The 27,695-nt window shown below is 45.4% G+C and overlaps 1 protein-coding gene across 3 annotated transcripts in view; it reads right to left on the bottom strand.

The window, feature by feature from the left end:
- Positions 1–3,737: 3,737 nt before the first annotated feature.
- IKZF3 (IKAROS family zinc finger 3) overlaps positions 3,738–27,695 on the bottom strand; it is a 29,703-nt gene continuing 5,745 nt past the window's right edge. The window contains exons 2-6 of one of the 3 annotated variants that reach the window (XM_058820497.1): positions 19,382–19,642; positions 18,542–18,709; positions 17,461–17,577; positions 10,722–10,838; positions 3,738–6,153 (exon numbers count right to left, since the gene is read on the bottom strand). In XM_058820497.1, coding sequence (XP_058676480.1) covers positions 5,447–6,153; positions 10,722–10,838; positions 17,461–17,577; positions 18,542–18,709; positions 19,382–19,642 — 1,370 coding nt within the window. In that variant the 3' untranslated portion in view covers positions 3,738–5,446. The remainder of the gene's footprint in view (positions 6,154–10,721; positions 10,839–17,460; positions 17,578–18,541; positions 18,710–19,381; positions 19,643–27,695) is intronic. The other 2 variants (XM_058820498.1, XM_058820499.1) reach the window with 2 other exon arrangements.

The following is a 27,695-nucleotide window of genomic DNA, read 5'->3' as shown; positions in this document are numbered from 1 at the left end:
ACCCTGGTGGCTCCTGGGCACTGCCCGGCCCATCCCGGGCACGGGGGTAAAGGGGCAGGACCCACACAGGGTTTCGCTTCCCGTTCCCGGCCTGAAATAGCTGCCACATTAAAATGGGAGGGTATTTATAACCAGCGCTGGGTGAGCAATGCAGAGCAGCTTCCTGCGGGAGTGCAGCGGCCGTGACGGGGCTGGGAAGGGCTGGCAGCTGCCCCCTGCCTGCCTCCTGCTCCCCAGGGGCAGCTGGGCCTCTGACCCATGGCATTGGCACCCAGGGGACCTCACCCTGTCACCCCTGGTGCTGTGTCCTCCTTCCTCCAGGCGCTGCTGTGGGGTGGGGCTCTGTGTCAGCCCTGTCTGGGGCACTGGGGCAGCACAGGGGGTGCAGGAGGGCAGAGTGACAGGGGTGTGGGGTGTGTTCAGAGGGGCACAAGGAGGGCATTTGGGGTGCAGGGTGGGGGTAAGACGTAAGGCAAAGAATGAGTGCAGGGCAGGTGCAGGGATGCCCAGAAGCTCATGGGGGGCTCCCCTCCAGCTCTCTGTGGTGACAACGGGGTGGGTTCACCCTGGGCACTGGAGTGTGGGTGCTTGGCGTGACAGCACCGGGAGGTGAGAGCAGGGGAAACCACAGGAGGCCCGGCATGAATCAGCCCCGCTGCTCAGAAACCTTCCTGGCTCCCCCTGCCCTCCCTGGCACAGCCCCCGGAGCCCTGGAGGGACCCCCAGCCCCGTGTGGGGGCTGGATGGAAGCGGCTGCAGCTCCGTGTGCCTCGCACGTGGCATCTCCGGGACCCTGGGGACAGGATGGAGGTGGGGAAGGAAACATTTTTGCATTATCCTCCCCTCTTCTCGCACGAGTTAATGGCACAGCGGCGGTGGGACCGTGGCGCCGGGGGTGATGGCAGCACCTGTGGGACGTGCAGGGGTGACATCAAAGCGGTGACAGTGTCGCTGCCTCCCCCCTCTGCGGTTTCTGCAGATTTGACTAACTTTCTCCGCTTGGGGGGCAGGATGGGGAGGAGGCGGGCGTGACTCTGCCCGACCCCGGGGAGCAGCAAGGGGGGCCCCCGGCGCAAAGCCACAGCGGTGGGAAACGGGTCTGAGGGAGGACAGGAGGGGACAGGACCTCCCTTATACACCCCCAGCCCCACGGTGTCCCCCAGTGCCCAGAGGAGCAGCAATGGGGCTGGAACTGGGGGAACTGGGAGGAGCCCCAGCCCCGCTCCCAGCCTTGCTCACGGCAGAGAGAGGGGGGACAGGAGCTGCTGTGGGTGAGGTGGGGAACACCTGGTGGTGGTTGAGGCTGAGGAGCATCACCTCTCACCTCCCTGGAGCATCCTCCATGCCCACGGAGCGCCGCTTCGAGCCCAGGGCTGTCCCCTCCATCCCCGCGGGTGCCGGGGTGGAGGCGCTGTCCCCGGGGCCGGAGCCGCGCGGGTTGGAAGTAAATTCTTCTAAAAACAATCGTCCGCTGGGACTTTCCTGTCGCCGGCGTGTGACAATCGCCAGCCTCTCCCCGTGTCCTCGATCCCCCGAGGATTTCGCTGCCAGGTGCCGACTCGCTGCCATGCAAATGCGGCGCCACATTTAACCCGGCTGGAGGGGCTGGTTCGGCGGCTCCCCGGGGGCTTCACTTCCCTCCCGGCTCAACGAGGGGGGCACCAGGCGTGACACAAAGCTGCTGTCCCCGTGCTGGCGGCCCGGTGACACTCACAGCCCCGTGTCCCGCTGGGAGCCAGAGCTGGGGACATTTCCAATGTCCCTTCCCGACATTGGCTCTGCTCGCCCCCTGCCCCCCGGATTTAGGAACCCGACCCACGCCGAGGGTGGGAAGCGCCGCGGGGAGGGTGACTCAGAGCAGGGCTGGGGAATTGGGACACCCAGAGGTGGTGGCAGTGACTCAGTGCTCCCCGTCCCCTCCCCGGCACCGTCGGGTTTTGGGTGCAGGAGCCGGCCGGGATGCTCCAAGGATGCAGAGCAGCAGCCGGAAGTTTTTCTGGGATTTTCTTGTGGATTACGAAGCGTGTTTCAACACGAGGACAGGAGAAACGAGTTCCTCTGTGCTCTATCACGATTACAGCTATCAGCAGATAAGGATCTCGCTGTCACAACACCAACTGAAGGTTTCTGTAAGATTTTAAAGGGGTTTGGCTCAAGGCAGGAGAAGGTTGAGGGGGTTTGGATGAAATAAATTCTTATTCAGGGACAAAGCAGGATGGGAAGCCCCGAGCACACTCTGTCTCACCCAACCCTCAGAATGTGCCGACAGCAGCAGGGGGAGAGACCCCTCAGTGTGTGTGCAGCACCCGGGCTGGAAGGAAGTGAAGGGAAAAGAAAAAAAGGATCCTCTGACTCTTTCTTTCTTTCCTTTCTTTCTTTCTTTCCTTTCTTTCTTTCCTTTCTTTCTTTCTTTCCTTTCTTTCTTTCTTTCTTTCTTTCTTTCTTTCTTTCTTTCTTTCTTTCTTTCTTTCTTTCTTTCTTTCTTTCTTTCTTTCTTTCTTTCTTTCTTTCTTTCTTTCTTTCTTTCTTTCTTTCTTTCTTTCTTTCTTTCTTTCTTTCTTTCTTTCTTTCTTTCTTTCTTTCTTTCTTTCTTTCTTTCTTTCTTTCTTTCTTTCTTTTCTTTCTTTCTTTCTTTCTTTCTTTCTTTCTTCTCAGCTTTTTTTCGTTTCTGTTTCTCAAGCGTGTCCAGCTCTTTGTGGCAGGAGGTGTCGGGGGGGGATGAAGGAAACGCAAACAACGTCAGCCTGGTACCACAGGTGCTAAAAGGGCCGGGGGTTGGTGAGAGCCTCCACCCTCCCTCCCTGCCGGGATGTTTCCTTCTGCCCGACCCAGCCCGGGAACCACGAACCCACCCCAGAGCCCCAGCGTGGGGCTGAGCTGCCCCCAGCCCACAGCTCTCGGGTTAAACCGTTCCTCTGCTCACCAGAACCGGCTCCAGCATCATTTTCCAGCACTCAGAGGAGCTGGTGATGTTATTTTACACCTCTGGCTGTGTCAGTTACTCTACTGAGTAGCACCCTCCACCATGGCACAGCACCCTGTGGGGACACAGATTCCATCACACCTGTGGGGTTTACAGGCAGCCCCAGTGCTCATTCCCACTCCTCAGCCAGCTCTGGTCACTCCTAGATCTGTTTTCATGGCTGGCAGAGTGGATATTTATTTACTGACATTTTAAAACTTAAAAATACAGTTTAAGTGCCAGAGGTTCATTTCTTGGTGCTAAAAGCTCCTTCCCTGAGCCTCCCTGCCCACTCTTGGGGTGTAATTCATAAGTAAATGAAGAACCAAGCGAGTTGGACACACCAAGGCACTGGAGACTGCTCCAAACCTGTTCCAGACCAAAATAACCAAGCCAGGAGCAGAATAAATCAGGCTCTGAACCGGTTTTCCCATCTGTTTTCTCAAACAAGGTGGTTTCCAGAGCTTCTCCAAGCTCAGGGACCTGCCCTGGACCAACACATCCCCTCAACATCCAGACATGGCCCAATGGGATTCCCATCTCCCAGGTCAGAGCAGCCCTGTGGGACAGGGGTGAATGGTGGGGTGTGAAGGAAAAATTAATATTTTTAAATGAACCCATTACCCAATCCACTTATGGAGAATGAGATTTTTGGATGGCTCCAGGAGGTCTCTCTGCGTGGATTCCTTTAAGAACCTGCCCTTGCCTGCCCTCAAGTCAGGACATCATCATTATTTAAATATTTTATTCATTTATTGACAACTCTTTGGTTTTGAAAGCTAAGCCATTGAAAAGTAAGCTTCACAAAATTGATAAAAGACAACCACAATGTCCTAAAAATGTCGGACTTAGAAATGCCAGGGCAGCAGTGGAACCTCTGGAATTCTCTGGGAAACTCTCACTCCCTTTCCCTCTCTTTTCTGGACCCAAAGCTTGGCCCTTGGGGCTGACCCTTGGTGGAAGTGCAGCCTCCCTCGCAGGAGGAGCATTGGTCACATTGTGACACAGGGGGTCACTTGGGGAGGGCCAACATCACCTTTGTCATGATGGAGCTCTGGGAAACATCCTGAACCTGCTTTACAGCTCCACACACAACAGCAGAAGAGTTCTCCTCAACCCCAGGGATAGCAGGATCCTGGATTTGCTCTTCCACAGCACTCTGGATGCTCAGACACACTGCAGGCTGATTTATCCCTCTCCAAATCCACCTTTAGTGGAAAACATGAATAGAAATTTCTTATTTTGTACCTTAAAATTCAGAGAGGAAATAATTGAGCCAAAAAAATTCAGAGGGAGGGATGAATTTCAGTATTTCTTGACCCTCAGCTCTTCAACCTTTCCTCAGGGAAGTGATTGGATCACCAGGGAATAACACAAAAGCAACACAGCTCTCAAACCACACGAGGGATGCAGAAAGTCCGTCAGAACACTCCTAACTACAGGATACAAAAATATTTTGAAAATATTAAACCTTCACTCAGCAAAGCCGTTACCAAACCCCTCTCCAGCCCAGGGACACCAACACAGCTGTGGGGCCACAGGGAATTGTTGTAAAAACCAACTTCAAAGGGATGGCACCTGCTCAGGGTGTGGAGCTGCACCTCCAAGGGCTGTCCTGGTGTGGGTGTGGCTCTCACAGCCCTGCCTGGGGTCTCATCTGTCCACAACAAGCCAGGACCAACCCATGATGGCACAGCCACACGTCCTGCTGTGGGACAGAGGCACAACACCCAGCACAGCTTCATCCTCGTTCTTGGCAGCCATCAGAAAGGAGGAGTTTCCAGCAATGAAAATTGGGATTTCCTCCAGGCCACATGGATGAGTCAAGCAGTGACCTCACTGGGTATCCCAAAAATATGTACTGTTAAAAAATCCCAACGCCAAATAGGTCTCATTTGTCATTTTCCTCTTACTGAATAACTTTAAGGAAAGTCAGCAGTGGGGTAAGAAAAATGAAAGTGTGCTACACTTTTGTTAAGGCTTAGGGGAAAAGCTTTAAAGAGGAATTAATAATTCCTCCATTTTCCTGCCCTGGTTTTCCTTGTTTTGGGGATGAGCCACTGGGATTATAACTAGGAAAAGCTCCTCCAACACACTCTGACTATTCACCTGAATGAGCAGGGGAATTGGCATGAAAACCTTTCGTGCTCACTTAAAGCAAACTCTATAAAAACAAACACAAGTTAAAAATTGAAATCATCGTAAATGGCTCTGAAGTTTCACAAAAATAAAGTTCATATCAAAACCAGTCTCTGCTCCTGGTGTTTCCCACAGTCCCACTCACCACAGCAGCCAGGCAGAGATGCTACACAACACTGAATTATCGAGAAAAACAAATTTAAAAAATGCGTCACCTTGCGACACACTTCAAACTGGCCTAAAAAAATACTCAAGAAAATTTCATTACACTAATTAAACCCCTAACCAACCAAGCCTCCCCTTTGACAGCAAACACATCCTTTGACCTTGGAAGAGCAGGTCCTTTCACTTGAGCACCACTCTGTGCTCTCCCCGGGCTATGTGTGAGGAGAACTCGTAGCGGTCGTGGCTGCGGTAGCCGCAGACGTTGCACTCGAAGGGGTCGCGGAAGCCGTGGCAGCCCATGTGGATGGTGAACATCACGTAATCCAGGAAGAGCACGCGGCAGTGGTCGCACCTGTACACCCCGATGGCCTCCCCTTCCTTGTTGATGACCTTGAAGGCGTCGCGGGGACAGATGGCCGGAGGCTTGATGATCTCGTAGGGCCTCGGGAAATCCTTCAGGGCCTGGAGGCCGTTGCGGGCCGGAGCCGCCGCCATCACCTGGCTCTGGTGGAAGGCGGGGTTGGGCCTCTCCTCGTGGTTGCTGTCAGTGTCTGTGGAGTCGTGGCCGCTGTTGTTGGGGGAGAGGCCCCTGTCGGATGACAGGCTCTTGTCCCTGAGGTGGCTCTTGTCGGGTTCGGTGCCGTTGGGGACGCTGGGGACGTCGGCGGCGCGGGGCAGCGGCAGCGGGTACAGGCTGCTGATGACGGGCACCATCTCGGCCGTGGGCGCTGGCGGGGTCTGCACAAGCGGGCGCAGGGCCTCGGCCCCCAGGTAGGTGATGGCGTTGTTGATGGCCTGGTCCATCATGCGCCCGTGCATCATCTCGCTCTCCTTCTCGTACAGGAAACTGGAGTTGTAGTTGACGTCGAAGCTGGGGCGTTTCTCACCTGCAAGAGATGAGAGGGGATAATTACCTGAGTGGGGAAATTTTGGAATTCAGGACATCCCTATGGCTGTCCTGGATTGCCCAAACCCCTGCCAGGGGGCTCAAAGATCTCGTCACAGAGTCCAAGATACCTGTGACTTTGATTATGACCCATGGAAAAATTACCAACCTTATATGAGGATCTGCAAGCCATGAAAGTCTAAGTAGAATAATAATTAGTTTGTCACGGGCTGAAAAAATTGATTTTTTGGAGTTTTTAGAACAGGGGTTCAGAGGGCAAGATGGAGGAATCTGGGCGTGTCCAGCCTTTCTCCTCCTTCTTCTTGGCCTCCATCTTCTGCTGTGATGTTGGCACTTTTGGATTGGTTTAGAGTAGAAGCTCACTGTCTAACATAGGTGATAGGTATTGGGAAGTAATTATAAATAATGTACACATAGTTTTTAGTATAAAAAGATAACGCCAGTGTGCCTCTGTCTCACCTCTGAATGGACGTCGGCAAGTTAAGAGAAAGAATTTTATAGATAAGAAACAATAAACAACCTTGAGAACAAGAACTGAAGAGCTCTGACTCCTTCTTTGACAGCCAGGCTGGGAAAAGAGACTTTCTAACACATCTTGGGGTCGCTCTGAGCAGCAGAAGTCCCGAGAGGTAAAGAGCTGTTTAAACCTTGTGATGACTTTTCTAAAGGGCAGAAATCTCTGGGAATGGGGCATGATATGTTCTCTGCTGAAAGAGGCTGTTCTTAGACACAAGCAGCTTTTGGGTGGGGTATTTGGTTTTTTCATATTTTTTTAAATCTCAGGCTTAGAAGCAAACCAGTCTAATAGAGGAGGTGGTGAGGGCACTTTCTGAGATTCATCTTTGACAAGTCCTTGGACACTGAAGTCAGTTTTCCCCACTGTCCTTTGACAACTACAGCTTCCTCTGCACCACACCTGGCTTCTTGGATCTCTACACAGGTATTCAGGTAATCCAATACTGGCAGATAAAAATATAGATATAAACATCCTGCAGTTAGGGTCAGGGTTAGTGGGGGAAAAAATTTTTTTCCTCTGGATGTGCTGGGGCTTGGAAAGTTCTGGACTGGACAGAAATGGAGGAGAGTGCACCTGAAATTCTGCTCACACCTCTCTGAGCAGCACAGAACTCCTGTTCTCTGTGCCAGCTGCAAGGAGGAAACAAACTGCACCCCAAAAACACTAAAGACATTTTGGAGGTGAATGTCTAGAAATAAGTAACTGAATTCTGTGGTTAATAAAAGCATAAACTTGTTCATAGCTTAAAAAAAAATACAAAAAAAAAAAAAAAGAGCAGATGAAAGGTTTCACATGCAAGTGACTTGCAAACATTAAATCCACGAATCTCTTGGTTACGGTAACTCGAGTGGTGCAGATGTTTATCAGTCACCTGTCAACACCCTGACTCAATGTGTATGAAACTCTGGGGTTTCATTGCAGAGGCAGAAAACCAGGAGCTCACGTTTCTTTTCTAAAACACTCCAAAAGGTTAAAGAACCACAAGAGTGCAACTGCTCCCAGCCCGCAGCACCACTCGCCTTCCAGCTTCACATGGAGGGAAAAAAATGCTGCAGTATTTTTGGGTGACTCATAAAACCAGCTCCAGGCAAGTGAAAGATGTGAATAAATTGGGATTTCAGTAGAAAAAAAATAACAATAAAGGCAAAAAGAGGCAAAACTCCCTAAAAATTTTGGTGTTAAGAGTCACTGTTGTGAAGTAAAATAAAGAAACTTGATGTATGATCATAGGATCATACGATTGAGTCCAACTCCTGAATGATCACTGAGGGTCTCACAGTGATTCCACTGTTCTGGTGGATTTTAAAGTCCCCTAGAAAAAGGCTCTGAAGCAGGACCTGGTGCAGAGGTGAAAAGTCAAATGCAGGGTCTGGTGGTCCCTGCCCTTGTGTGGGACTTGTAGTGGTGCACACGAGGCAGCTGTGGGGATGGAAATGTGAAAAATAAAGTGGGAGAGACTCCTGGTGCTTGTCTGAATCTCTGCAGAGCCCTCCAATTATAATAAAGGGGTTTTTCTTCCAATCAATAGACTTCATTCAGAGAAACGAGGCAAACAAAGATGCCTTGTTAGTGTAAATCCCTGTCCCTGCTTCCTGACTAAATGAGACATCAGCACTCATTCCCAGATTTCCCAAAGGATCCCTGCACTGGCCTGGCAGATCTGAGCTGTGACAGGGACAGGGCAGAAAGGCACAGGAGTCAGAGCAAGGTTGGGCAGCCTGCTCCTGGAAACATCCTTCCCAGGGGGGAATGTTTGCACATGTAATTTAACAAGAAAAATCACCCAAGTCCTAGAAAAACAGCAAGTTCCAAAAATGGGTTATTGTGTGCTTTTAGGTGATCTGTGATGGGTTCTCAGCTTCTCCACACAATCACCTGTGTGTGCAGTGCCAGTTCATGCCACCCAGCATTAGCACAAATCCCAGAGGATCTGGGCCATACAGGAACTCTTTGGCTCACAGAGGAAACCCCAAACCCACTTGTTCTTCACGTGAGGCTTATGCTGAGGGGGTGCATCCTGCTGCATACGTGTTTAATAAAATACATAAAGGTCAAACTGCTGGTGATTGCACAATGAGAGAGCTGAAAAATGCTAAAATAGAGGAAGCTAAAGGATGACAAACCCATTTGCATTAATATTGCTTTTCGAACCATAGCAAGACATGTAAGGGCCAAGCCCCAAAGGTCCAGTTTCAATCCTGAGCACCAAAGACACTCACATGGAGTGTGCTGGTCTGGCTGTGCAGTGAGGTGACCTTTAGAAAGCCACACTAATGTAAAATAAATAAATAAATGAGACCAGTTTTCAGAGATGAAAGTCCAGTGCTACCCACCAAACCCACTAAGAGCTCCATTACCTTCAAAAACTGAGTTGGTTTCCTGTGTGGATGCATCCATCTGGACAGCTTTGGCTGGATAGATCCAGCTGTGCAGCTCTACCTGGATGGATCCAGCTGTGCAGATTTACATGGATGCATCCAGCTGTGCAGCTTTACCTGGATGGATCTATCTGCACACCTTTACCTGGAGGGATCCATCTGCTCACTTTTACCTGGATGGATCCATCTGCACACCTTTACCTGGATGGATCTATCTGCACAACTTTACCTGGAGGGATCCATCTGCTCATCTTTACCTGGATGGATCCAGCTGCTCAGCTTTACCTGGATGGATCCAGCTGCACACCTTTACCTGGATGGATCCATCTGCTCATCTTTACCTGGATGGATCCAGCTGCACACCTTTACCTGGATGGATCCATCTGCACACCTTTCCCTGCATGGATCCATCTGCTCAGCTTTACCTGGATGGATCCATCTGCTTACCTTTCCCTGCATGGATCCATCTGCTCAGCTTTACCTGGATGGATCCATCTGCTCACCTTTCCCTGCATGGATCCATCTGCTCAGCTTTACCTGGATGGATCCATCTGCTTACCTTTACCTGGATGGATCCATCTGCACACCTTTCCCTGCATGGATCCATCTGTGCAGTTTTGGATCCATCTGCTCAGCTTTCCCTGGATGCATCCATCTGCTCACATTTCCCTGGATGCATCCATCTGCTCACCTTTCCCTGGATGCTCACCTTTCCTTGGATGCATCCAGCTGCTCACCTCTACCTTGCTCTGGAGCTGCTGCCCCTGTGCTGGGGGTTTGGCTGCAGCAGCCCTGCCTGCCCTCCCACCCCACACCTCTCCCACATGAGCCCCACTCAGAGGGTGAACTTTATATTGGGCCATAAAAAGAAAAAAAACCAAACACTTTTTACCTTATGTAACCCTTCAAAGAGCACAAATAAGGCTTCATCAGCACCAATATTATATAACTGCTGACTAAGGGTTTTCCTTAGGACACAGGGCTGGATTTTATTTTCTTTAAAGGCAGGTTGATGAAATAAGACTGGCCAAGGGGGTCAGGTGTTTGCTGAAACCCAGAACCTGCCCAACTAGTATTTAAAATTCCCAAATGCAAAACTCTGATCATGTTCAATTAAATGCAAAGAAAATACCATGGAAACATCTGCTTGCTTAAATTACCACAAGAAAGGATTTGATATTTTTTAATCATACACAAATTTAGTAGAATGACTAAGAGAAATCCAATACATTTCTGCCTTTAGGCCTTATTTCACACATGAATACTGCAGGAATCTTCAGCTCCTGCTGAGAAAACATTAACCTTCCTATTCTTTGCTTGTTCTAGATCCTTGAAGAAAACATTTCAAATACATAGGTACAAAAATGGCACGTGGAAGCTCATAAAACATATTTATAAATCTATATAAAGACACAAGGCACAACAGTAGCTTCCACCCAGTTTAAGCAGCCAACAGAATAAATTCTTTTTTATTTTAATCAACCCCTTACAACAAATTGCTAAAACCCCATCACAAAAATCAGCGTTGCTTAATTTTTTTGTATTAGATGCTAAGCTTGAGCAGGGTATTTAAAAGAAGCAGAGGCATTGTACTGTTTGTTACCAACCCACATGTATTTAACTGTTGCAGATGAAAAGGGGTTTTGTTCTTACCAATAAATTTCTGAGGCATTGAGCTTTTTCTCTTTGCCACGTTGCTCGCTAGCCTGTCCAGCACAAGGGCTCTTTCAGTCCCCATCTCTGCCTTGATGTGCCTTGCCTCCACGCTGGCTAGGTTGGAAAATGTGAAAAAGAAGGGGAAAAAAAGAGAAAAAAAAACCAAACAAACACGTAGGTGAAAAGGAAAAAAAAGAAAGATAAAAAAAAAAAGGAAGAGCTGACTGGTTTAATCTCCAATCGGCCACATAACTGGAGGAAACAGTTTGGAGATGAAATGCAAAGCTGGTTTTGCTTTTTCTGTCATTCCTGCTCTCTGGGCACCCGCTGTGGTCAGTGGCAGCACAGCCCCGAGCTGACTCAGGGGGGAGCACAAACCAGAACTGTCGTCAGCGAGAGGAAGTGCATGAACTGGCTGGAAGGTTGGTTAAATTGCAGATGGAGACAGAAGCTCTGCTGGCCTTTCTTTTTTATTCTGAGTAAGGCTGGGTGACACCTGCACACTCAGTGCTTCGAGCTGCAGGAGGAGACACTCAGTGTTCTTGCTTAACTTTTCAGATATCAGTCAGAGATGTCTTAACGAATCACTAAGAAACTTGTATGATATGTATCAGTGTTCCAGTAAAATAAAAGCAATAAAGCCTTTGAAAATTCAAAATTTCTAACTCTTTTTCCCCCAGGTGTTTCTGTCACTTAATATTTTTTTTCCTAAATGCAACAGCTAAAATTAACTGTGAATGTTTCCTCTGTGTTTTAAAGCTTGTTACAACTTCCAATTTCTAATTTTTGGATAAGTACCCGTGCCCTGTGATGACTCCCTTGAGATTAGGCCAATTAAGGCTCTTCCCATTTTCCAGAGCTCTCCTCAGCTGTGCTAAGCAGTGCCCAGCACTGCAGAGAGGCTGTGCTTGCTCTCAGCTCCTGGAGGCTGCAGAGGCCTTGAGCTGGAGAGCTGCCACCTCATATCGCTACTACCACACTAATACTGATCGTAACTGCTGTGGCTTCCCCCCCAAACCCTGCTCAAACCTCAACAACACCCATCTGGACTGCTGCTTTTATGTTAAAAATTATAATGAAGAGTAAATTCATTGCTAAAAGTATCCTTGGCAGGAATAACTGTGGTGAGAACTGGACACATCTTAAAGGATTGTCCAAGTCTGTAGGAGGTGGGATCTGCAAGGTGAGGACATGATTATTCTGTGTTTTAAAGCTTGTTACAACCTCCCAAATTTCTAATTTTTGGAAAAGTCCCAGTGCCCTGTGATGACTCCCTTGGGATCAGGCCAATTAAGGCTCTTCCCATTTTCCACAGCACCCAGTGAGGGGTGATTGACTTTCCCAAGGTGCTATAAAATGTTGGATCTCACTGTGAAAGAGTCCTGGTTGCTGTGTTACCATACATACACCAACAAATCTAAATATAGAATCATGGAAACATGGAATGATTTTAGTTGGGAAGGGCCTTGAAGATCATGGCATGGTCATGGGGACCCTCCATTATCCCAGGTTCTTCTAAGCCTTGTCCAGCCTGGTGCTGGATATTTCCACGGACAGTCACAGCTTCTCTGGGCAACCTGTGCCAGGGCCTCACCATCCTCCCAGGAAGAATTTCTTCCTCACATCCCATCCAACCCTGCCCTCTGGCCATCTAAAACCATTGTCCCTTCTCCTGTCACTCTCTGACTGTTATAAAATCCTTCTGCCTCCTTTTTATAACCCCCTTAAGGCACTGGTAGGCCAAAATGAGGCCTCCCTGAATACATGAAGCATAACCTAAGTAAGAGACAAGCAGTGCCAGAGGAAAGTGATAGGAACACTTTGATATTTCAGTCCTGCTAAACACAGATTTATTGAGTATTGACTTAAATTTCTGTTTGCCTAAGTGCTGAAAGTGCAGCTTCATCCTTCCCAGGCCTGTGCAGCCTTTCCCTGAGCGTTTCAGTCTGTCCTCTGTACCTGTTTGTCAGTGCTGCTCCTGATAACAGGAGTTTCAGTCAGCACAAACCATGACTCACCAAACCTCAGCCAGAACTATTTGTTCATGTTTGTTCAGCAGTTTGAAAACATCAAGTGTTTCAGAGGTGCTTGGTGCTGCAAATATGAGTCAGGGAGGATGGGATAACAGGGCCTGGCTCTGCTTGGTCACAGTCCTGGAACCTTGGGATGTACGTGACAGCCAGGCCTGAGCAGGGCATGGAGTGCCTTGGAGGTAATAACACACTGCTCTTCTAGTCTCAGTTTTATTCTAAATTAATCCACTGTCTTTGGAGGTTTTCATAAATGTATTCATCCCTGCTCCCAGCATAAAATACCCAAATGCACAAAGTGAGACAAAACACCAGGTTAAGGCGACACTCTGAGGGGAAGGAAGAGAGGTAGAGTGTAATCACCTGCTTGGGTTTGGTCTTGAAAATTATAGGGTTTTTAATTTCAGGACTTCAGTTTAATTCTCATGCTCCAAAGCCTGGAATATGCGGCTTTATATTAACTTTAGATGACTGTAGTCCAAGGTTTGAACTACCCTCAAACCCAAAGCCTCATAATCTTGGCTGGATCATTGCACAAGTCATAACAGCAGTAATCTAAATTTTAAAAACCCCAACAAATGGTGTACTCAAAAATGTATTTTTTTCTTTGCAAAGAAAAAAGAAAGAAAACACAATTCACCCATATCATAAAAGCAGCTCCCTGATCCCTTCTTTGGTTTTATGATTTTATTGTTCTAGCTCCTCTTTTCCTCACTCTTTACCTCCAGGAGCTGCACTCTGAGGACCCATGTGCTGCTGTAGTAAAGCTTTAATTCCACATTTTCAGGGTGTTTTTCCTCATCCTCAGAGCTGCTCTCAGCCTTCCCAGCCCCAGGAGCACTCTGGAAGCTGCACATAGCACATCAGGGGTGACTTGTCAACATTATTTATGTGCCACCAAGGGAACTTTAATTGTTAAATTAATGTCAGGAGGGCAGATGAGGGCTTCCTGCAGGAATAACAGAGCTTTTCCTCAGAGGAGATCTGCAGAGACAGCAACTATTGACCTACATAACATGCTCTGGGACTTCTGTAGAATCAATCTTGCAGGTTCATGGTTCTCTGCTCTTTTATTTTAATGCTGAGGGTCTTTGCCTTCACATTAGGATTTTTGACTCCTTGCTACTAGCTATTTTTTCCTAAAGAAAAAATAATCTTTATTTATGGGCCACAAAAGGTCTTTGATGACATTTCCACAATCTGGCCTTAGGGAAACAATGTCTGCTCCCAGTAAGATGAAGGTGGTTATACAGGTTCTCATCCACAACACTGCTCTCTCTACCCAGAAAATTATCTCATCCAACTTTTTCTTCTGGATCACATCTTAAACAATCCAAGAATAATATTTAGCATTTAGGAAAAAGTTTTTTAATCACTCCAGATTCTCTAAAGGCTTCTCAAATATAGAGAAGTAATCACACCCTGTGTCCCTCTTCAATTCTCCTCCCTCTGGATGATTCCATGCACATGGTGATTTAAATAAGTAATTATCTCACTGTAACATGGATCTAAAAATAAAATTCAGGCTGGACTACAGAAATGGTCAAGTGCTTTGCTCAAAATCACAGTGAGAAAAAAACAAATAGAGAAAATCCAGACTTCCAAAACACTGAAGAGCAGCCTGGAATCTTGGGTTATCCTGCAAGATCAGGGCTCTGATGGCTCAACTGCAGGGCCAGAAAGCAAAATAAAAAGTCTCTGAGGATGCTGAAAGGAACTCTGCAGCTGAAATAAATCCCTTTCTTGGTCAGATCTGATCAGTGGCTCTGGAATTACATGGCAAGTTGAGCTCCTAAGCATGGAATTTTCTATGGTGTAAAGATGGGGTTGATCTCACCACTTTGACAGCTGAGTGCTCCTCTCCTGCTCAGCCAGCACCAGGGCTGAGGATGTTTGATTTTTATCCCTGACCCCCCTGAGAGGTCTCCACGCTGCTCTCAGTGCTGCTGCCTGCCTCAGTGTACATTTCAGGTGTAATCCTGCACTTCCAGAGGATGATTTTCCTGCCACTGTGAATTATCCATGAGGAAGGACTCTTCAGGCTGTCCTGTGGGTGCTGGGTGAGGAGCCACCTCTCCAAAGGTGCTGTCCCTTGGCCATCATGAGTTCACTGAGTGCTTTGGGTTGGGAGGAACCTTAAGGATCACCTTGTACCACCTCCCTGCCATGGACAGGGACACTTTCCTCTAGCCCAGGTTGTTCCAAGCCTCGTCCAACCTGGCTTTGAACACTTCCAGAGATGGGACATCCATCTCTGGGCCACCATGTCACCCTGCAGCTGGAGAGAGAGCAGCTGCTGTCCCAGCCCCAAGCTCACACCAGCACTCACCCTGCACTGAGCTGTTCCCATAGTGTGGTTTCTGCCACACCAACCAATGTGAGCAGAATTTTTAGAATGTGCAGCTAATGTTAGCAAAGGCCTCAAGCACAAAGCTGAAATTAGAGGCATTGTTTCCTGTAGCATCTCTGTGTGGTCACTCAAGAAGGGAGAGTGGAACGGAGTTGGGTGATTGTGCAATGAGAAAAATGTGACAGAGATGTTATCAGGGACAATGCTCCAACTATATTACATGAAACTTCTCTTTCAGAAATATTTCCACATTTAGAACATGCAAGCATGGCACTGAAAAGCCAAATAGAATGGTTATTACCCTCCTGATGTTTTAAAATATTTTAATAATTAGGAATGGTGGCATGTAGAGCACTTTTGTGTCTAAAGATGGCTCCATGTGAGAATTATAGAGTTGTGGAATGGTTTGAATTGGAAGAGACCTTAAAGGTCATCCAGTTCTACCCTCCTGCCATGAAGAGGGACACCTTCCACCAGACCTGGTTGAGAAGCTTGAGGGGAATTCAGAAAAACACCAAAATTCAAAGTGATGCAGAGAAGTAAGGAAAGGATCAGTAATGGAAAGAGGATGTTTACTGAAAACAAATGCAAAATGCTAAACTTAGGGGGAAAAAACAATGAAACACAGCAAATGACCTCCTGAGAGTCTTTCCAGCTTTCCCTCTCCCTGGTTCTGCCACCCAACATCCTGTTGATACCAGAGAATTAGATGGAGTTCTCATTTTTCATAAAATTTCCTAAGATCACTGCAGTATGTGTAAGGGTGTGAAGTCTCCAAGGCAGGGGAGCAGCCCCCTCTTGGCACTCTGGGAATTTCCATTCCCTGTGATCAGTTCAGGCTCCCTGCAGTGTTGCAGCAAGAACTGCACCACAGGCTTGGGGTAAGGGGGGAATGTTGCTATTCTGAAATGCATCTCAACCTGCAGCAGCTCTCATGTTTTCCATTTTCACAGCTGGACACTTTGGATGATGGCCATGATGAGTGTACTGTAACACAAACCACTGTTACAACGTGTAAGGGTTCTCACCAAACCCAGAGCTTGCTGATGAGCTGATTACCAGTAACTTTTACAAATACTCTAAGAAATATGTCACTTGCTGACAAGAAGAGAGCCCCCTCAAAACTATGAAACTCTTAAAAACCTCTATGAAACACTTGGGTAAATCATGGTTCTCTGGGAGGTTTCCTGCATGTGTCACAAAGTCTGAAACACCAACCTACACTCTCTGCACAGTGTAGGGATTCCTGTACCCAAGATTTTTATCACATATCAGTGGCTCTTCACACTGATTTTCAGGCCTAGCTTGTGATGATTCCTGCAGAATTTTGTCCTTTCTGTGGTTGATAGAGTTATTAGGAGGAAATTCCTCCATGTGAGGGTGGTGAGGCCCTGGCACAGGTTGCCCAGAGAAGCTGTGGCTGCCCAGGAAGTGTCCAAGGCCAGGTTGGACATGGCTTGGAGCAACCTGGGTTAGTGGATGGTGTCTCTCCCTATGGCACTGGATGATCTTCAAGGTCCTTTCAAACCCTCTGTGATTCCATGTTTCCATTATTTGGTGTTTTTTTCAAGGCTGTATAGCAAAAGATGGGAGCCTGGGTTCTGAAACTGTGACCTCAGCTCTTCTTAGATCAGTCACGAATTTTTCTGGGAGGTCACAGCCACTCCTTGACTCTGAATGGAAGAGCAATTTTTTCCTGACTGGTGTGCTGTGAGATCCAAATCACACAGTTCATTTTAGGATTTGAGCAGTTCAGGTGAAGCAAGGACAAAGATTATGGTGATTACTTTTCACCAAAGTATTTTGGAACTGCAGCACTGAGACTGCAAAATGGAAAATAGGAAAAAAACATGTTTTGATACATTTCAGCTTTTCCAAAGGCAGCTCTATATTCAAAGCAGCCTCTCACTCTCTCCTAAGCTGATCTGTCAGTGATTTTTGGGATACCAGTCTCTTTGTATGCCCTAGATCCAAGTCACTAAAACTGCTGCAAATTCTAACAGAAAAGGAACCGTCAAACACGTGGTTGTCAACAACTCATCCTGTAAAATGAGCCACATAACAACATTAATGTAGGAATAATTTAACTCACTGAGCAACACCTCCAGAAATGCTGGGTACAAAGTATTTTAGATGTTTTACACAAATTAACACTTAAAGAAAAAAGTGATTAAAGTAAAAGCGCCTGAGGGCTACGATGAACCCGCCCCTTTAGAACATTACAGCCCCTCAGGTTACTGAAAAGGAGTGTAGGAAAAGCTGTTCTCAGGCTGTGGGTTAACAGCTCACCAGATGATCTTTTATAAGCCCTGTAATGCACTGAAACCCCAAAACCACTGCAATGTGATAAACTCACCAGCCTCACACATGCCAGCGTTCTGCAGGTAAGTCCGGCACCGCTCCTTGTGCTCCTCCAACGAGCTCCTCTGCTTGTAGCTCCTTCCACAAAACTCACATTTATATGGCTTCTCCACTAGAAAAAGGAACAATAAAAGAATTAAAATAACCACAAGAGACCACTAAAACACTGTCTTGCTTGAAGCATGGTGCTGATGGGGGACAGCACTACGCTGCTGGTCTTGATTAAATCAGAATCTCATTTATCCTTGGCAGATAAGATAATTTTAAACTTTGATTCTTTGTGAGGTTGAACTTTTTTCTGTACAGTGCAGTGCAGAGATAACACCTATAATTTAGAATCAATGTTTTCTTTGTGAGCCCATGTAGAACAGAGGATAAAGACAAATTCAAGGGCAAACACAGCCTGGCTCCTGCAGAACTGGGATCGAGTTATACCTGACTTGAACTAGCTAAGAACTCGAACTAGCTAAGATCGAGTTATACCTGACTTGAAATCCAAGTCACCTCAGCTCTGTGCCTCCATTTCCCCATTTGTAATATGGACAGAACACCCTACCAAGCTTAAGAAGAAACATCTTGAGCATTTTAAGAGATTCAGATGAAAGGCACTACACCACAGTGAGGTGGCAACAGTCATCTGCCTGCAATTATGCTCCTGGGATTTTCCTCGCAGCTCAGAATGGGATAGGAGGAAATCCCAGCAAAGCACATCTCACACTCTCCTCAAGTTCAGAGCTTGCTGGCACAGCCAGCTGCACTCATATGAAAATGAGCTGACAAGGTGGTGATGGATTAAAGGTTGGACTTGATGATCTTGGAGGTCTTTTCCAACCAAAACAATTCTGTGGAAACACCATGGAGTTATTTGTGCAAGCAGGTTTGTGGGCTGTGACACAGCTCCCGTGGCCCCTCTCTCTGCACCAAGAGCAGAGCCAGTTCCAGAAACACCAGTGAGTGGTCAGTGCTCTGCGTTGAGCCTCTCACAGGCTGAGCAAACCTTGCTGTCTGTCTTTTCCACACCGAGTGTCCCAGTGACACACATCCAAACCACATGGAGTGCCTGTGAAGTCACTTACCAGAATGTGTCCTTAAGTGACCCGTAAGCGCATCCCTCCTCTGGCAGGCATAACTGCACAGGTGACACTTAAAAGGTTTTTCCCCTGTGTGTAGTTTAATGTGGCGGAGGAGGTTTCCCTTCTGAGTAAAGGAAGCTCCGCACTGATTACACTGGAATGGCCGTTCACCTTAAAATGACATACAGAAAAGGACATTTATTGGTTACGTGGGTATCATGCTGTCCTCTGCCATTTTGGAAGAGGAAAGAATGAGATATTGGATTGATTGCTTTCTATAGAAACACACAGAGTGTGGCTTCAGTGGGAGGGAGGTGCAGCTCTGGTGTCAGAGCTGCTCGTAGCATATGTAGGACTATGGAAAGCACTGCACAGTTCTTCCATGGAAAGAAGCGCTCTGGAGGAGGCTGATTCCAACAAGCCAGCAATTTTTAGAAGGAAAAAAAAGTCTTATCTTACTGCAGGCTGAAACTTAAGATGCTCATTGGTTTGTTGCCAAAGTATGGCACAGAGAGAAATTTATATACAGACTGAAAATGGCAGCACAAAACCAAATTAACTTTTGCTTTGTGCCAGAAATACTGCATTACATAGTGCCTTTCATCCAAAATTCTTAAAATGCCTCACCAACTTGCTTTTAATACTATTCAATCCTGATAAGAAGAAAGGTGGGTAAAGTGAGGCACAGAACAGTGAATAACTTGATAAAGATCACATGTGGCGTCAAGGACGGAACAAGGAAACCCTGATTTTGGTATTCTTTTTTAAAATAACCAATCTAGATTATAAATTATCTTATTTTTAGTACTCCAGCTCTTACAAGAACAACAGAGGGATATTTACCAGTGTGGCTACGCTTATGAACCATCAAGACATTGAGGCTAATGCAGGCTAATCCACAGATATCACAATTCATCTTTCCACTAGCTGGCCTGACGTTGTCATATGAACCCGAGTGCCTTTCCAGTTTAATGCTCTCATATTCGTTATATTCTCTGGGATATGTGTAAGGCAGTTCAGATTCTTCCAGGTTTTCCATTGGCTCGGAATTTAAAGCACTCTCCTCTCTTTCACTGTATTCACCTTTCACTTTAATCACATCATCTGCAGGTAAAACAAAGCACAGGAGTGAAAAAAGGCTAATCTTATCCACCTTAGGAAAAAAATGCACTAAAGATTATAGAAAACAACAGTATCAGTCTTCCTAAAAGTTTTATTGAAATATGCAGATGAAGAAATGAAGTTGAAATGTGGAACTTCACTGGTCATGGACACTTAGAGTGAGATAACCCTTGAAAGCAATTAACCTGCTTGGTAATTATCTTTGAGAATTTCCTTCTACAGATTATGAATATATAAGACAGTACAAACATATCCTGAAATTACTAGCCAGGATTCAAAAGAAAACACTTTTTCACACCACTCACAAGTATTATTTTTATAGAAATCAGCATTTCAGGTTGCTTCTGTAAATTGGTAACACAGGAAGACACAAATTCAATAAGTAATTATATCTTAAAACTTATACCTTCTTGTGGAACCTCTGGTGCTTAGAACAAGCCTAGGAATTATGTCTGATTAGTGCAGGACTCCCAGCTCTCCCATGGGATAGATTCTCACTAGTTAAGCCTAACCAATAATCCAAATTTTCACTTGCAAATCACAGTTTTTATCCATAGCTCTCAGATATGTGAGGAGCAGTTGATAATCTTGATTTACAATGAGTAAAACTAGCAGAGAGAGGTTAAGTGTTTCCTGATAAATAAATGTATCCCAGAAATGCCAAAAGATTTTCCTGATTTTGTGAGGATGTGGCAAAGAACCTGACAAGTCCTGAAGATCAGCATCCATGGCTTTCAAACAGGTTCCTGGACCTGTAGCTAGTCCAGAGGAATCCAAAGGCACGGCCTAAATGAATGCAGCTCCATGACAAGGGTGGATGCAACAGGCAGCTAATGATTTACTAAAGAGTGAAAATGCAAGCAAATTGGTCACTCTGTATAAACAACTGATGACTCCCAGCTTAGGGTGCTGAATTTCCTTTCCATAATTAACTCCAACAATACCAGCACTTCCATTAAAATCATTAATAACTGCCAGGACAGCTTTTTTCTGCTTAAAGCTGGCTGAGAAAGTTGGGGCAGCCTGGAGAAGAGTTGTGTGGAGACCTCAAAGCACCTTCCAGTGTCTGAAGGGGTCACAAGAGAGACAGAGAGGGACAATTCATCATGAGCTGGAGTGACAGAGGGAATGGCTTTAGGCTGAAAAAGGGGAATATTGCGTTGGATATTTGGGAGAAACCCCTCCCTGTGAGGGTGAGGAGGCCCTGGCACAGAGAAGATGTGGCTGCCCCACCCCTGGGAGTGTCCAAGACCAGGTTGGATGGGGCTTGGACCAACCTGGGAGAGTGGAAAATGTCCCTGCCCAAGGCAGGGGGTGGGACTGGATGAGCTTTAAGGTCCTTCCAACACAAACCATTCCATGGTTCTCTGACAAGAGACAGACGAAGGTTGGAACTCAAGTTGTGCCTCAAGCTACCGAGTGAAGAGGAGCACCACGAGACGCAGCACATGGCTTCCTGTTTGAGCCTTGTTCTCTGGCCACCTGCTCCTCCCTCCAGCCCAGGATTAGACAGTTCAATCTGGCACTGAATCACTTGTCCCTTCTCCAAAGTACAGAACATGAACTGCTGAATATGTATTAGCTCTGGTTCTGAGTAATAAACCACATCAAATGCCGAGAACAAACAATGGGTGGCAGTGAAAATGAGGTGATGACATAAAAGCAACGCTGAAAAACAAAGATCTGGCAACCTAGAATTTCATGAAATCAACATTTTCAGCTACATTTTAGGGAGAAAATCACTCCTCTGTCCTAATTGATTGTATTAAGCTCTGCCAGTCTGTCTGACTTTGGGCTGAGCTGGGGGAAATAGGTGGGTGATGGTTTCTTTCTCCTAAACAAGAACTCACACTATTGTGGAAAACTCTGAGACCCCTCTCATGCTCTCCTTGGATGGGGATATTGATGGAAGAAGGGTTTTCTCCCATTCTGTGTGGTTTTATCCCCTATCCTGGAAAATATTTGGATTTTGCTGGTGGGATTTGCTGCCCCAGTCCTGGATGAGCTCAGATGGGTTCAGGAGTTTTCTCAGTGGGTCACAGGGAGCTCCAGATTCACCCAAAAATGGGCAGGTTTTCTTTGTGGATCCTTCAGTCCCAGCTCTGCTTCACATGCCACAGATTCCTGCTTCCACAAAAACAGAACTTCCTCTGCAGGTGCCTTCTGCTGCCAACTCCATGTCCAAGGGTGTGAGGGTGATCTTGTTATCAAGACTCTTTCAAAATTAGTTTATACAACCATTTCCATTTTCCAAGGAAAAATGATTGTCAGTTGCTGAAAGGATATTTCAACACCCATCCCTTTCCCAGGAGGCAAAAAGGAAACAAAAGAAGATTTTTTGGTTGGTTGGTTGGTTGTTTTTTTTTTCCCTCTCAAAAGGAGGCTGTTCCAAAATAATTTGCTACATCCTGCCCAGCATGGTAAAAGGAAGTACCCAGTGCAGCTGCACCTTGTTGGTGCTTTCAGAAACAATTTCAATTCCCACTTTCTACTCAACGTCTCACCTTTCGTCTGCATCTCACGCAGTTTTCAGCAGTGGAGGCCAAGCTGTGACCTCCAGCAGAGGCTTCTGTGCTGTTTGCTTCTCTTTCTCACCACAGTGCTTGGCTCACAGCTCCAGAGCTGTGCCAGGGCCTGTGTGGCACAGTGTGGGCACTGGTTTGAGCCCCCCATGGCACATCCTTGGGGACTGGTGCAAACTGGGCAAATCTTCTTATGATTCCACCGTGGAAAATAATCACCCCTGCAGTTTCCACACTGCACATAAGGCTTGTGTTTCCTTGTAGTAACAGAGGAGGATGCACCTGAGTTTTGATCAAGGCTTTTCCATCACTGCCTCTGCTAAAAACAGGGGCTGTTTCAGCTGTTCATGGCATCCAAAGTTCAAGAGTTTTCCTGTAGATATTTGAAGGATTTCCACGGGAAAATTCACCTTCTGATGATTGGCACAAAGAAAAGACACAAGAGAATGGACTTTTTTAACCCAAATATGAATTAGAAGAGTTGGGATTTTTTCACCTGTGACGGTTTAGAGGCTGCTTCACCTGCTGACAGCCAGACAGGAGACAGCTTAAGTACAAAGCAGTCTGAGGAAAAGATGGCTTGGTATAGGCTGTACTAAAATTAACCAAGAGATTGCAGAGTCTGGAGTCACCAGATTACTTTTTCAGCCCAGACTTTTCTCTGCACTGGCATGCACAGGGAATACCATGTGATCAGGAGACTGGCAGATGTGTGGAAGGTTTGTATCTGTCACTTAAAAATCATATCAACATATTTTATTAGATCAGGGAGTTTCCAGACTGGTCTGCCTTAATCAAGAGGAAGGAAGCTGTGACTTCATGTAGAATAGGGAAATTTAACTGAGGAAAAACACAATTATCCCTAAAAACACTAACAAAGTTCCCACAGTGGAAAAAATAAGTGCTATCATCTCTTCTATTAGGCAAGTATGGAGGTTGTAAGAGAATAAAAAAGCATTCATAGAGTCCAAGCCAGGGAACTATTTTTCTTGAGGCAGTTAATGGAGTTAATATACACTGAGGGAAAAAAAAAAGCTGCAGCTTTTACAGAACAAAGTGCTGGTGTGATGTGTTAAGGCTGATGCACATGGTTTCATTTCCTGGGGAGATGATTACAAGATGAAAGACATACTCCAGAGTAATATTTTTGTTTCACCTGAAACATTGTAAAAACAATGGGTTCTGGAAAAAATCCAAAATAAAGCTGCGGTGGCAACTTCAGACTGAGTCACCACCCAAACAGTGCTTGTGTGTGCTCTATAAAATGATAGAATCACAAAGGGTTTGTGTTGGAAGGACATTAAAGCTCATCCAGTCCCACCCCCTGCCTTGGGCAGGGACACTTTCCACTCTCCCAGGTTGGTCCAAGCCCCATCCAGCCTGGCCTTGGACACTCCCAGGGATGGGGCAGCCACAGCTGCTCTGTGCCAGGGCCTCCCCACCCTCACAGGGAGGGGTTTCTCCCAAATATCCAACACAAATTTTCCCTTTTTTAGCTTAAAGCCATTCCTCCCTGTCCTGTCACTCCTGTTTCTGAAGCAGAGCCCCTCTCTGCTTTCTTTTAGGTTCCTTCAGATAATGGATGGCTGCTCTGACATCTCCATGCAATTCTTCTTCTCCAGGTTGAAAACGCAGAAATAAAAAAGTCAAGAGAGCCAAATAATGAGGGCAAGTTGGAGGGTTTCTGAATCTTAGCTGTTTTCTCTAGGAGGACGTTTCAGTAGAAAAACCCCCCAAATTCTCCATTTAATCTGAGACTCTGGCATCAAATACAGGGAGAAAACCTAAGTTTTGTCCTGTTGTTAAGCAAAGTTTACCAGGAGCAATGGGAAAAGCGCAAGGAATAAAACCCAGAAGCCATTAAAGACAACGGCAGGAAAGGGTGATGTAGCTCAAGTGTTTTACAAGGAGTGGGGTCATAATCGTGAAATCCTCAGCACATGCAAAAAGTCAACTGGGTAACAAAGAAACTTAATCATCTTAATGTGGCATTTTAATGATGCTGCTGATTTGCTGTGCCAATTCAGAGATAATGAGCCCCTAATGCTACAGATGTTCAGCCAGACTAAAGGAAAAAAAAAAAAGGAAAAAGGAAAGCTTTTCTTGTATGCCATTTCCTAACTATCCAATTAAACAAATTGTGAAAGCATATAAATAGTTTACCAGGTTTTGACAGCTGTTAATGGGATTCAGATGCTGAGGAACAAGAAGGGAGTCGATATTGGAGGGTTCTTGTGACTACCTGGGTTTGACAGGTATTAACTGATGATTCATCACTGTTATCCCCACAAAACCCTACAGACACATGCCAGAGCTGCTCCCCTCCCAGAATGAGAGATTCAGACAGTGGTGAACTGAAAAAGTGAGTGGAGTTTCCAGATTCAAGGCAGAATCCTGCATGTTTGTGAGAAACACCTCAGCAGTGGAATCAACACAGTGGCGGCAAAGATAAGTCATGAATAAAAAATTTCCATTATCCTTGTTGAATAAAGAGAGTAGTGCATCCCATAAAAATTATAAACCAGGGGTAAATAATTAAAATAAACTATGCTATGCCTAAGTTTTTTTTCCTCAAACAAGAAGGAAACAATTACATGTATATACTGAGAATCTGGAGATTGTAACTAATGGGAAATTATAAAATGTGAAATGACACAATAGCAACATGAGTTTGTTTTTGTTTTTGTTTTTAATGAGGCAACGCTATTTGAGTTAAGACAATTTTTCTCCATGTTTTTCTTCTACCCCATTGCAGATATCCATCTAGGGAAGGGAAAAGATTTCAAGCCTTTTTGGCCCACCCTGGTTTGTTTTGCCTCTTATTCCAGCCTGGGCTCCCTTTTTCCCAACAGCTACTATGAGATCATTGTTTGCCAAAAAAGAAAGAGCAATCACCTCAGAGCAGAATTAACTTGCAGCCAGACAGCAGAGAGAACCACCCCAACCAGGACATGGTGACAAGAAATGCCCTTGCAGGGTGCAGACTCTGGGCCTGTCCCATTCCTCGGCTCCTTTTTTGTGTCACTACAGGCCAAAGCAAGACTTCTGCACTAAAAGTCCCAAATATTGTATTTATTACTAGGAAATATTGGCTTTGGGTTTATTTTATCTTTGTGCCTTTTAGTATTTTCTTGGTACTGTTGTTCAGTAGTCACTTCAATACAAAAAAAAAAAAAAATAGTACTTATTTTGTTTAGATGCTTTATAAGGCAGATGTGAGGGGTAATTCCTAAATGACCCAGTGCAGAATGCACCTGGTGGAAATTTCACTTCTAAATATAGGAGAGAAACTTTCATCATTCCCCTTTGTGGAGTGCAGGCTCAATGGTAATGAGTCTCCTTGGTTTTATTGTGACTTGAAACAAAAATAGAAACAAATCAAATTGAAATGCAGCACTGAGAATTGGAGAGAAAATAAAAAAAAATCAGCCAGGCATCATTTTCCAAGTGCTCAGATGTGTATTTTCTACTTCATTAATATCAGTGCCTCTTTATCATTAAAGCATAGTGTAATTTATCTAGTTGTAAAATTAATTGCAAAATAACAGCCACCAAACAACACACATTGTTTCCAAGCTCATGTGAATCAGGAAACTTGAATTATGTAACTGGTTCTTCAAGCATCTTACTTAAAACAAGGATTTTTCTTGTAAAGATTAATATTCCTGTGGAAATCTATGATTTCACACACAGTATTTCCCTTCTATTGTAATTTCTGCCTAATCATACTCCAGTGTTTTCTAGGATTTTCATTCAAAAGGTTTCCAAATTATGTTGAAGTTATACTAACAGAAATAAGGGTAAAGGAGAAATAGTCCCCAAAACTGAGTGTTCCCAAAGCTGGAGTAAAACAGGACAAACTGCATAGCAACACTGTGCAGTGCTGAGTTTAGAGAAGGAAATGGAATTTAACTTCATTTAACTGCATTTAAATGCTCTTAACTGAAACTACAAACAGAATTTGGGGAGGCAGAATGACCTTCCCTGGGACAAATTGGACTAGGGACTGGAAAACCATAGCTAGTGTATGCTGAAACTACTGTGGGGTTGTATTTTGGTTGTTTAATTTTAAAAGTGGCAATAATTTGCCATTTTTACTCAACTTTCTACACCCCCAGTGCTGGAGGGGAGCACAGAGGGAATGCCATCCCACATCCTCAGGCCTGCAGGGCCCAGGTTTTCCAACACCTGTCCCAGATGAAATTTATTTTAATTTTGACACCTGTTAACGTTATCCTTTCAGATTTGAATATCTTTTAAGTCTCCCTCTTACAAAAAAAAAACACACAGAAAAAGATGAAACTGCACAAGCTCTTCCCTTCCTTTGCCGTTAAGATACCATCAACCAGAGAAAACATTTCTAAAATGACAATTCCTGAAGTCCAGCAAGGCTGATACAATCACAACCGTTAAATCAGACTTCAATGAGACAGTTAATCAGAGAACATCTGGACCCAACAGTCAGACTGAGAAAGGCCACATGTTAAATTCAGATAATCACTGACATTACTTATATCAAGGGACCAATCACTAATGCGACCACTCAGGCACGGTCGGCTCTGGTCAACTGTGCTTCAAATGAACTTCAAACCTGAGAAATTCAATGTATCATTTCATTTAATCTTTGTGAATTCATCTCCCAGGAGCCTTCCTGACAATGCAATATATTCTTGTGATAAAAATTAAATATGGAGAGAAAATAAGATAAAATATCATGAAGAACAGGGAAATCTGTGATAAATACCTGAGGAATTTTAACGCATAGAGGCTGAAGGCAGGAGCTTGGTTCAGATGGTCTTGAACACCTTGAACTGATTTGATTGAACTATAAAAAAATTCCAGTAGCAAATAATCTTGACTTGAATTTTAGATTACACCTGTGTTGTCTCCTATTTGAGGTTCTTTAATCAAATATTTGTAGTTTACTTTAAGCACAGCCTTGTAGAGAGACGAATGCATCCGCTTTGTGTTCCCTTAGTAACACTGATCTTACAGCTCTTACAGCTGCAAGAACTTACAGCTTTTTCCCATCCTAAACATTCCCAGGAGTCTGCACAACAAATCCAGGCCTCCCTGGAAGAGCAGGATTGCTCAAAATGCTGGTTGGGTGTTGAAATTCAGGACATTCCTCTGGCTGTCCTGGATTGTCCAAACCCCTGCCAGGGGGCTCAGAGACCCTGGCACAGATCCCTGTGGTCTTAATTGTGACCCATGGAAAAAATTACCAACCTTATATGAAGATCTACAAGCCATGACAGTTTAAGTAGAATGATAGTGAATTTATCACCAGGTGAAAAAAAGATTTTTTGGGATTTTTAGAACAGGGGTTCAGGGGGCAAGATGGAGGAATCTGGGCATGTCCAGCCTTTCTCCTTCTTCTTCTTGGCCTCCATCTTCTGCTGTGATGTTGGCACTTTTAGATTGGTTTAGAGTAGAAGCTCACTGTCTAACATAGGTGATAGGTATTGGGAAGTTATTGTAAATACTGTATACATAGTTTTTAGTATAAAAAG

This window comes from Ammospiza caudacuta, chromosome 27 (genome assembly GCF_027887145.1).
Source record: "Ammospiza caudacuta isolate bAmmCau1 chromosome 27, bAmmCau1.pri, whole genome shotgun sequence".
NCBI classification, from domain to species: domain Eukaryota; kingdom Metazoa; phylum Chordata; class Aves; order Passeriformes; family Passerellidae; genus Ammospiza; species Ammospiza caudacuta.
Note: the sequence above shows the minus strand (reverse complement) of the source record. Positions and strands in the feature narration are given on the sequence as shown.